Below are 11,738 nucleotides of genomic sequence, written 5' to 3'. Positions count from 1 at the left end.
AAAATAATAATAATTATTATAATAATAAAAATAGCTATTTTGTGTGCTGTAGCAGTTCTTGTATAGCTCACAATAAGTGCAGCTCTCAACCCCTCCCACACCCAACCACCCTCCCTTGCAAATATTTGTTAAATAAGGATTAGACAGGTCAGACACCATTGTAGTGCAAATAGTAAACGATTAAAAATTTTTTTTACAAAATATAGAAATGTTTGGCTCCAGTAACTGGACAAACATGTTCCTTTCAAGTATCTCTCACTGAAGAATTTTTTTTAAAACAAGTTACTTCCATTTAAAAAAAAGTCTTTCTGTTTTTTTTTTTTCTTTCTTTCGCAGGTAAACAGTTTCAAACCAACTAGGTTGCATAGTTCTAACGTTGTAAGCACCTTTACAAAATGTAACTTTTATTCTTTCATTCATTCTTTTTTTTATTCTGTTTTTTCTTCATTTTTCTTTTTTCCTTTTTTCTTTTTTTTTTTTTGTAAATGTAGTGCAGAAGATGAAGGTGTATACACCTGCACAATATTGTCCCTTTACCAATGTTAAGTATATGTATGTGTATAGTGTCTGTATGTATAGAGATATGTATATAAATACATAGCCATATATATATACACACAAACACTACACACCTACTCGGTTCCTCGGTAAATTTGGGGGGAAAGTGCCAGTGAATGTAGTGTTCATACACATGGCTTTTCAAGGAATTTCAACGACATTTTGGACTTAGTCCAAATTGCTGCAGGTTAGATGAGCTGCTACCACGGCTTGAACTGATGGGTAACTAAGGGAGGGAACATAACTCCCCTAGTAATAACTAATGTTTAATATACTATGTAATAAGATAAGGAGCATACTGAAAGGAAGGGGAAATCCCCAACCCATACCGCCATTCAGACGTATCTCATTCAAGCCCGGGTTCATGAAGCTTTCTTCCTTTTTACAGCTGAAGTCTTTTCTGATCCTCCATAAGTTTTTTTTTTTTTTTTTTTCTTCTCTTTTCTCTCTCTCTTTTGTTTTTGCTTTTATTTCTGATGATTGTTTCATTCAAAAAAGGTTATACCATGTCCGGTCTTTCCTCTTCTTGGGCTTTTGATACATTTTCTTCTCAACTTAACGAGAAGGGTCTTGTGCACACACGTGTCTATGAACAACCACACTCCTCCACAATCATATTCTGTATGTCTTTCTTAATGATGTTCTGGCCATCGTCGTAGTAGAGCATGGACATGGGCCGCAGCTTGGTGGGCACGCAACATGACTTGAGGTTGGCGAAGGGGCTATGGCCCCGCATGCGGTAATGGTTGATGACAGTGGAGTGGAAAGATAACGATGAACCAGATGTGCCTGCTATATGGCTGGGGCACTCTCCTTCGCAGTAGTTGGCATGATAACCTGTAGGTGCAATGATCCAGTCACTCCATCCTATGTCCTTGAAGCTGACAAAGAACTGCTTCTTGCAGCAGATGTTGACTTTGCCATCACACTCCAGGCCTCGTCTCCGCCGCCTGTGCTGACGGTCCTCTGAGTGCCGGGCAAGCATCATCAGGAAGGGCCGATGTGATTGCTCCTTCTCCTCTTCTCCTGTGAATTCTCCGGCTTCCTTTTCTTTCCCTTCCCCATCATCTTCCTTTTTCTTCTTCTTGCCCAGTAGCACCAGGCTGGCTCCAGTCTCTTGGCACAGGTCACAGGCAATCCGCACATCCAGAGAGCTCTTGCCTTGGTCCAGGAGTCTCTGGACACTGCTGGAGACAGGAAAGATGTGCCAAGTGCTCTTACGGGTGTCCACTGCCTTTTCCGAAATCAAAGTCTCACTCCTTTCACCTTTCAGCCCCCCGTCCTCCATATCTTCTGCTCCTTCAGAGTTGCTTTTTGGCTGCCGCTGCTGTTGAAACAGGCGGATGGTGACTTTTGTCCTGCTCCGGTTGGCCTTGGAGACCTTCAGGAAGAGCCACACTTCAGCATGTTCCACCACCGATAATTCACTGCCTTCCTTGGAAATCTCAAAGTGCAACATTTTCTTGGCTGTGCCTGATTTGGTAAATGGAAATAGACAGGAAGAACTTGTTAGTATGTCTGCTTGCATTCTGTTAAAGAGAATTCTGTTACTGTCACCACAGGCATGAAGTTCCCCAGGTTTCCTACTTGGCTTTTTAAATTTTTATGATTCTTCTGTTCTAACCTTCCTTCACCTCATCCCCTCCTCAGTTTGTCTTTGTGAAAATTGTCTCTTTAGAAAAGTATTTCTTTGCTTGTTGTTTTCCAGTATCATATTTTAACCAAAGCATTTTGTTATGGTAATGATATAGTCATTTATGTAAACCATCTCATGGCAAATAAGCATCAGTAGCTGCTAAGAGTTCATTTGCCTAAGCTGCCTTTGTGATCACTGTTAGCTGAAAGGCAAAAATGCTTTTGTGACAACAGCCCATGGCTATATGTACCATACGCATAAAAATCTGGGCATAATAGCTAAAGTTAGGGAGTGAGTTCCAGCCCTGCCAATTCTTTGGCAATACTTTGGAAATTATGTGGGAACGAGGTCTGCCCTTTCTCCCTCCGTAAAATGCCATTCTTCATATGCATCTTAAAATGAGTTGTAAATGTGAATTGTTTCAAAAACAAAGAAACACTATCATATGAGCCTCAGCTTTGAGAGGTTTGCAGAGTTATATTGTAAAGAATTGCAGAATTGCAGCAGGCAGACTCTTCATCCTGTGGGATGTTAGCTGTAGATCCTGTTCTTAATTTAACACGCTGTACTCGCTGTGATTATAGTAATGGTGAATACACTGAGAAATGAGCTAAAGAACTGTATAATTATGGGGATGGTTCTCTGGCATAATTGTATCAACTTGCTGAGATGTCATGATGATGATTATGATGGTGAGGGGGTGTTTCTCTGATACAGAGCTCATATCCCTGGCAGAAGTTGGAATGAATAATGAGGGCTGTTTAATGATTTGATCACTAGAGCATGAAAAAGTTAAGAGAGGATGAATTAGCTGGGGGGTGGTGGTGGTATTAGTTTTTAAGAGAGGTACTTTTCTATTTTCTTGACAAAAGAAAAGGCCATGTTGGCATCCTTTGTTCTTTCTCAGTATGGAGGCCAGGATGGACTGGGGTCACAGATTTGAAATGCACAGATATCTGACCTTAGTGAGACAGAAACAGTATTCATAATTATCAATTTGGCATTATTATTCTTGAGCTACCCATGGTTGTTGACCCTATTCTCTGTGCAGTGGTTTTGCTTGTCAGGGAACCAGAACTTTGCACCCTAAAAAGGGCAAGTGGTGGTCAAAACTGAAGTGGCTGGATGCATACAGGAAAAATTGCTCTCACGGCAGCAAGGCTCTCCTCCTTGCTTCCCATTGCCACTGAACTCCACTAAGTGCGGGCTCCCTGACCATCTTCCTGCTCCCCCATTCTCAGGTGAGACAGAAGTGGGGCAAAATCACAAGAGACATCTATCCCGTATTCACTTGCAAATTCAAGAGTTCCTGGTTTCTCAAGTCTGTAGGCAGGCTGTGCTGCCCTTTGAGCTACCTGTTGCTTTCCTTCTCTGTGAAGTCCTGGCACTGCCACATTTCCCTGGTGACATTCCCAGGTCAAAGAGATAGACGTTTGTGAATTACAGTGGCCAAAGGGCACAACGTTTTGTTTTTGGTTTGCCTCTAAGTGAGAGTGTGAAATTGTAGACTGAGATAGGGAAACACATGGTTTGTGTTAAATGCTTCTCACAGACTTTGCTGATGCCAGTCTCCAAAGTGAGTTACATTAATTTCTCAGGGAGCTACGTGAACCAGTAGGACTGTGCCTTAGAAAAGGAAGTGGGTTATAGAAAAGACAGAGCAAGCTGACCAGTACTGTGAGGCATAGTGGAGTTACTGTCTTTCTATTATTTTTTAAATAAGATTCATTCAATAATGACTGAAAGTTCATTAGTCAGCTCTTACCAGCTAACACTATTTTTTCCATTCTGGAAATGAAACTATGGCAAAGCTGCCAGCTGTGTTGGAACAGAGGGCAGGTGATAGGCATTAATCCCACTCCTGCCCGGGTTTCAGAGCATGAGGAGATGTACAGTGACATTCCTCCAGTCCAAAGGAAGTCTGGTCCAAGAGGCTGGTTGCCTTGTAGGTAGGGATGTTATAAAGAGTGTTCTCTATGAGAATGGATACTTCTAAGGCCTGCGAGGACCGTCCATCCATTCCCCCCAACTCTCTCTTCTAAAGCAAGCTTCTAACTTTAGCTTATCCCTTTCCTTGGCACAGTCCCAATAAACCCTTTCTGGGCTTCAGGGGAACCTGAAGGCAGGTGACCTGCCAGGAGTGGGTTGCTGCCTCCAAGACTCTCCATCTAACCCCTTCTGCTTGCTGTCCCTACCCAAAGAAACCTTGGGGGGAAAAAAGATGGTTTAGACCAAGCTGCAGAAGTTGTTCTGGTACCAGCAGCCTCTTCCCAGCTGCTCTCTTTCCCCAGAGCTCACAGACTGGTGCAGGCAATAGGCATATATTGCTGGGAAGTGCAAAACTTATTCTGTGTTCCTGAGGTACCAAGCGGGGCACAGACAGTATTTCTGGTGAGGAGGGATCCTGTGCATGAACAGATCAGTTGTGCTGGACATGAACATGGAAAACTGGCCCACTCGTGCTGTTAAGAAAGCAGCCGGGGTGTGGAGGCCTGGCTCAACAGTGGAAGGAGCTACATGGCCCATCTGATCAGAGAAGCAGGACAGCCCTGTGTTACAGAATAACCTGATGCTGTTGAGTGCTAATGCGTGATATTTCACATTTTGTTATTTCCATGCCAGTGCGAGTTGAAAATAGTTATCAAGTGACATATCTCCAACAGTAAATATTCATATTACCTTATGCACTGGCCAGAAGTGTAGCAATGCAGCCGCTTTTTTGACAGATAGTACATGAAAGAAACAGGACCTCAAGAACTCTCTTAATTAGTTTTTTATATGTTCCTGTATGTGTTAAAGTTGAATTCCTCCTCATTACTAAAATTACTAGAATAGTACGGTGAAAGTACCGGAGTACTTGTTTTTTCTTCACTTGAGGAAAGTGAGCTTGAGCAAGGTAGCATAAGACATGTCCTCATACGGGGATAACAGCCTCCTTGAAGGTTGTTAGCCACAATAACAGCCTCTCTGTATGTGGTTAGCTACATTTTCACAGACGAATGGTCAATTCACATTCTAAAGCAAGAAGATGCAGGAAGCTTATATGAGCCTAATATTTGTGGACAAAACAAAATCCTGAGTCCTCAAACCTGCATAGCTAATAAAAGGTTTTATAACAATTAAAAAAACCTCTCCCTTTCACAGATCTTTTTAGGAGACTGGGAATGGTGCAAAGTTGGGGATGAAAAGCATGCTTTCACATTAGGAAAAAACGAAGCTTTTCTGAATTCTCTCCGCATTCACAACTAGTTTGTTACAATCACACAGCACAAATGGTATGAATCCTGGAGTCTTTACGAGGTCACTATGCTCAGACAAGCTCATTTTGAAATCAGAGTTTGGCCTGTGCTAGAACTGAATAGAGGTCTCTGGATCTGGCTCATTATGATTACACATTCACTTTATAACAGGATCTTTATTTCCAAAAGGTTAGGTGCTGCAATAAAATAAATTCTTCAAGTGTTCTGAGACAAAAAAATTGCTGTATTTCATTTTCTCCAAATATTGCTTAGGGATTTAGCAGTCTTTCCTTTTTGGTCTGAGTTAATGACCACGTTCAAAGCTTTGGAAATATATACTGTTCATCTAACTGAAAGTAAAAAATAGACCTTTCTGAAAGTTGGGGACGGTATCACTTCCATAATTACACTTTGTTTATCCCGTTGTCCTTCCTTTTCATCTGCCACAGCTGATTTGCAAGGGTCTTTTTCCATTTCTAATCATCCTGCTCCTCCTGCCTGACTCCTGTGGAAAGACCCACGGCCCAACAGTGGTAATGCCTTCATCACTTCCATGCTCATATAAACGGCGATGTCAACAGCCTGGATTGTTATCATAGCAGAAAGCAGCTGAAAAAGGAGATGAGGGATTACTTTGGGCCCCCTTTGATTGCTTTTCCTCGTCTTCCCTTTCCAAAGCCTTGGAGAGGCCACCTCTCTGCTTTACTGCTAAGCAAAGTCCCTTCCAGGAAGAGGGCTGTGACGCCGAGGGAGCAGTCTAGCGGCGCGAGTGACACTGGCAAATGCTGTGAGAAATGGTTAAAAATACAAGCCCTAAAAGTAGTGCATATATGGTAAAAGGTTTAATGGAAGGAGTTACTGAATGGAAAGAAAGTGTAGCATCAGTATATATAGCATGAGAGTTTGCTCGTATCTGTTTTTCTCTTCAGCGGTGCTCGCACACCTTTTTAGGAGAGAGACCTGAACATGCAAGCAGAGGGGCGCCTGCACAGGTACCCTCCTCTCCACCTCTGGAAGGGCTGCTCAGGGCTCACGCGTGGTACTCTGCGCTTGGTACCTGCTCCCAAGCGGCACTTGGTGACGGGCACGGTGCAGGAGAGCGTGGAGGGATTGGCAGAGCTCTTGCGCGCCCAGGTGTGGGGGAACTGGCGGGGGCAGCCCTGCGTGGGGTAGCTCGTGCTGGGCTCACGGCAGGAGCCTGCGGCTCCCGCGCGCTTTTCCTCTGGGGCTAAGGATCCTTCCTTCAGTATCGCTGGCTTTGACTATGCAGTCGAAGCTCACTTATTTGCAATTTGCAGCCGGATTCAAGATCGAGCCCTGTTAGTTCAAGCTATATACATGTGCTAGGTAGGGTCTAAGCTATACAGTTAAGAGGATCTATTTTTGAGTAAAATGCTAAGATACTTAAAATGATTTTTTTTTTTTAAACCATATGCTGTTAAATGATTAAGGTTGTTTTTTTCATAATGCAAGTGATTATCCTTTCTGACATTATAATGTGACTTACTCTTAATTTCTCGTAATACAGAGTATTTAAATTTTCCTTTGAAAAATGCTCACGGTGTAAGAGGTGCTGTTACTTTAAATTTCCATGCTTCACCACTGCTTAATTTTGAACCGTTTTTACGTTATACTGTAAGTGAACTGTTTTTCCATACAAAGCAAGCTTTTTTTTCCTTTTTTAGTTGCTAACTTTACTACTGCCTATGTTTAGATTTGGGGGAATTTGTACTGCGTGCCAATCTGTAATTACATTCAAAAGCATCCTTCTCTTTACTTCTCATTTCCGTTCCCCAGGAGACAGAAAAAAATAGGTTACTAGAAAGGTTCCTCTAAAGAGAGTGAAGAGCATGGTTATTGAGAGATAATTGCTCAAAATGTTTACTAATGAGTGACCACTAGAGTTAGATGAATTGTTCACAGTGTAGAATTTATTCAGTGAATTTAGCACTGTTATCGTCTGGCAATTATCCCCTAGGCAGACTGATTATTATAAATGTGTTATTACTGCGATTAGACAGTGGCCGTTTCTGTGAATGTATTTCAGCCTATGGATCACTGGCAAACGATTTATTCTAACTATTCATCACCCCTCGTATGTGACTGGTCATCCAGGTTGCATACTTTCGTTCCTGCTCCCTGACTGCCTGACTATTGCGTCTTACAAAAGCAGGAGCAATTATGACACAAATAACAAACACCTTATCTTTATGTTCACATACCTTTGCTGCCAGCAAAAGGAGATTTTCGTTGTAAGAAAAAATAAACCAAAAAAGAAAACCAGGAAAAAGAACTATTCCCCAAGCATTCATGAGGGAAAAAGCAGCAGCAACCTTATTTAAATACCTTTTCTTGAAAAGTTAACCCAAAGGGGCATTGACATGGTCATTCAGAATGTGAAATAATTCAGTTCTGGTGAACCTTGACTCTCCTCTGCTATTTTGTCAGGAGGGAAGCACTTTACATCCACAGCCGACAGTTCTTTCCAAATTGAAGGCCCTTCCCCCACATGGCTTTAAATATTTAGAAACAAAAAAGGTGTTTGTTTGGTTGAAGTTTTTTGTTACTTGATTTTTGTATTTATGTCTAAAATAGCTCAAGCAAAGTTTAGGGTCACTTGCACCAATAACATATTTCATGGTAAAAACAATACCAAGTCTTTGTCTTTCATAAAAGAGAGAGTAATTTTTTTCATACATACTTGTAATAATTTGTTGTGAATTCTAAAATTAAGTGGCCAGTCTGTTTTCATTGTAGTATTTAGTTTCTTTGCGCTAAGGCCCAAATCCCAAGCCCACTGAAATGAATAGCAAAACTTCCAATTGCTTCCAGCAGACTAAGCTTCAATCCTAAATCATTCTCGCAAAGCTCTGTTGCATTAAATGAGATTACCTTTTCATACCCATATAGACATATCTAGATATAAGAACTCCTCAGCATGAATCATTTACACATCTGCAGTGTAGATACATGCTGCACACAGGAGAGCACATGAAAACATACTCTAATCTGCAGGAACCTATTCATATTACAATGATGCAGGTACAGCTACATGGATATATAAACGTGTCTGCCTTGGCATACCCGTACATATGGACATACGTGCGCTTATACACACATACAGGCAAATGCATATTCTGATATTCCCAACTGCATTTGCATACAAAACTGTATGCATGACTACACACAGAGATGGACATACAGTACTTTCTGTCTCTCTCTCAGGTATCTTCTTCTAAACTGGTTCCCACCTTCTCAGATCCGTCTGTGCTTTCTCAAATTGTTCTCCAACCATCCAACTTCCCTGAATTCTCACATTTTGTTACAATGAAACAGATTAATGCAGAATGGCTTTCTTCTTCTGGAAGTAACTTGCTTTCATTTGCTAAACTTGAAAACTTTTATATAGTATGCCAAAGCAAAAAAAAAAACAACAAAAAAACCCCCAACAAAACACTCAAGGGGAAATAAGCTTGTTTTCTAAAAGCCAGGGAGACTGCATTAAAAAAAGATGTGAGAAAATCAGCTCAGATGGTGATTCACAGTCACATTTCTCAGTATCTTGTAAAAAATAATAATGATAATTTCTGATCTCTCTAGATTTCCAGAACTTCTAGTATCCATCAATTTCTCTTTTTCCCGTTTGCCTGTTTCCTTCCTGCATTATTTTACTTACAGTCTTCCACTACAGTGAATCTCAGCCTTTTAAATAAACTAGAAGAGAGAAACAAGAGCTCCACTCAGAGAAGCTACAGATAAGCATAAAGATCTCTGGGATTCAGGATCCAATTAGGTAAAATAGGAGCTTGCAGAAACGTTGCCTTGCGTGGAGCAAAAAGCCTTTGGAGTGTGCCCTCTCGTGGCCATTCTTTATTCAGCACGGATATCTGTACCATTAAATACATTTGCTTTTAAAGGAAAATTGATGAAATGATTTAAAGCGGCATAAGCGACCCATCCTTTTTTTCCTCCTGAACCACCAGCCTGGATGATTAGGAGTAGGTATCTTCCTAGGAAGAGGTGTGAGTGTGTACACACATGTATCTGCACATGAAAGTAGGCATCACATGATTAAGTCAGTTCACCTTGAATTCAGTATGAAGTGATACAAAAAGGTAGAAGTTGTCTGAAGAGCTGTCAGATTTCTCATTTTTTTCCCTGACAGTTCTCCTAACGATAAGCCTTTGGATTTCAGTCTTTCCATCCAGTAATTCCTACCACCTTCTCGGGGGCTGATGTTAGCAACCCGTTTCATTGGTAGTTTAGTTGCCAGGATCAAATTCACTTGGCAAAATCTCAAGTCTGCCTAATAAGCTATCTGCTTAAAATAATGAAAGAGTTAGTAGCCAAGCATATTTTATGAGCATTGGGTATCTCAGTTATAGAATCTGTTGGATTTGCTTGTCACAAAATTATATGACCCCTCTCCTCAAAAGACTATTTTTAAGACCTTGAAGTAACCCACAGAGCTCTGGCACAGCTACCCTCATAGCAAGACTAATCAAGGTTAGTAATCTTAGTTTGATATGCAAGTAGAAAATCATTTTCATGTTTTACTTGTAAGAGTGCCAAAGGACAGTAGGGTGCATTTGTAAACTTTTGCCCAATACTCGCGGTCATTAGTTTTGCAAAGATCTGCCTGGATTTGTTAGCTGTGAAAACTACCTGCCAAGTATTTTGCTGATTTCCTGAACATAACTACACCTGTGCTTCAGACAAGTTCACTGCATTAAGTTTCCCCTCTAATTGTCTGAAGCCTGTGCTCGTTTGAATTTTGGTCTATTTTAGAAAATAGCAGTCTTAAGCCAGAGTCACGTGCACAGGGCACTGTTTGCTCATTCATTCCATTTCATTGTATGTCTGAGGATATGGCTGATGAAAGATGGAAATACTACTTTTTTATGAAGGCAAGTAGTAAATGTGGCTTCTGAAAGGTAGGAGGAATGGCTGGTTTATGTCAAGTCATACCCAAAGGAACAAAAAGCCTAAAGTCTTATTTCTGTTTCCATAGACCTTTATTTGATAGAACGTGAGATGTTTCCATTCATTTTCATTGATTTCCTATTTCAAAACAGAGCGAGTTTCATATTAAAAGCTGGACGAACATTAACCTGACTGTGAGAGGAACATGTTTATTCTCCTGCTCAGTGTTTTAAACTTACCCATACTCTTCCCAGTTCCCACAGAGGGAAAAGTGGGGACTGTCCATGTGGCTATATTCTATTCCTGTCTTTTTAACTCATACTTCCTATATGACATGTCACTTGCCTTCTTTTTGCCTCACTTTCCTCAACAGGAAAAATAATACTGCTTTAATATTTGACATGCAATACTGCTGGTGTGTGAGTGGAAGAGATCCCAGGTGGAGTTTACTTAAGTTATTGCAGCACTGGCACCTGTAAAGTGTGGTAGGTCCTCTGACATTAGCAAGACACCAAGTATGAATGGCTATAGATGAAAAATATGTTTTAGCAGTCTGAAGTTACTCCAGAGAGTGGAGTTATCATTTCCATTATAAGCCCAAACCCTAGAGCTCGGTTTCTAGGTTGCTAATTGCTCCTCCCTCCTCCCAAATCAAAGCCTAGCAGGTATGGGAAAAAGGGCTGGTGCAGCCTTCCTGCCTTGGCTTCCAGGATGGGCTTAGCGTGAAGGTGAAGAACAGCAGCAGGGAAGAAAAGGCATAGGAACACAGCGGATGCCCCCATCCTTCAGCTGTGCAACTCCATAGCATACATCTTCTTAAATTAATTTGGCTAGCAGTGGTAGGACAACGCTATGTAAATCAAACTAAGTGACGTGTTAGTGTTGGGTAGTTTGTGGCGGGGGGGATCGGTGGCTGGACTATTGGCCAGCATGTGGGCAATGCACGATTTTCGCTGTTCACATGACCGTGAGAGCCAATGGCTTCAGGAGCCACCGTTGGAGGGTGTCGTACTGAGTAGGCATATATCAAATTCCAAATTCCTTTGTGTCAGAGCTCAGGAGAGACAATAATGTGTTTACAAATGATTGGGACCCACAGAGTGAAGAGAAACCACTGCTCATGCCGTATGTGTTTCACTGTGCTCAGAGCTAGCTGCTGAAAACCAGGTGGGGAATCCGACTCATAGATAGCTTAGAGATTTCTTTGCTTTTAAAAACTCATTTCTAAACTAACATTGAGCTGCTTCTGTTGACCACTGGCATTGACACCTTCTGCCTGCTTTCTGAATTGGAGGGGATGGAAAAAAAAGAAAAGCCTGAGCTTTCATACTGAAAGAACTGATAATGTGTATATTGACAAGGACTCCAAAGGCAAGGGCTCC

At 41.4% G+C, this 11,738-nt stretch overlaps 1 protein-coding gene across 1 annotated transcript in view; it reads right to left on the bottom strand.

Annotated features, from left to right (window-relative positions):
* Positions 1-1,033: 1,033 nt before the first annotated feature.
* Positions 1,034-11,738, bottom strand: part of INHBA (inhibin, beta A) — a 15,248-nt gene continuing 4,543 nt past the window's right edge. Inside the window, exon 3 of the mRNA XM_009588008.1 lies at positions 1,034-2,031. Within this exon, the coding sequence (XP_009586303.1) occupies positions 1,145-2,031 (887 nt within the window). The 3' untranslated portion in view covers positions 1,034-1,144. The remainder of the gene's footprint in view (positions 2,032-11,738) is intronic.

The sequence above is a fragment of the Fulmarus glacialis genome, unplaced genomic scaffold (genome assembly GCF_000690835.1).
Source record: "Fulmarus glacialis isolate BGI_N327 unplaced genomic scaffold, ASM69083v1 scaffold35000, whole genome shotgun sequence".
Lineage (NCBI taxonomy): Eukaryota > Metazoa > Chordata > Aves > Procellariiformes > Procellariidae > Fulmarus > Fulmarus glacialis.
The sequence above is the reverse complement of the archived record's forward strand: the minus strand, read 5'-3'. Positions and strand labels throughout refer to the sequence as shown.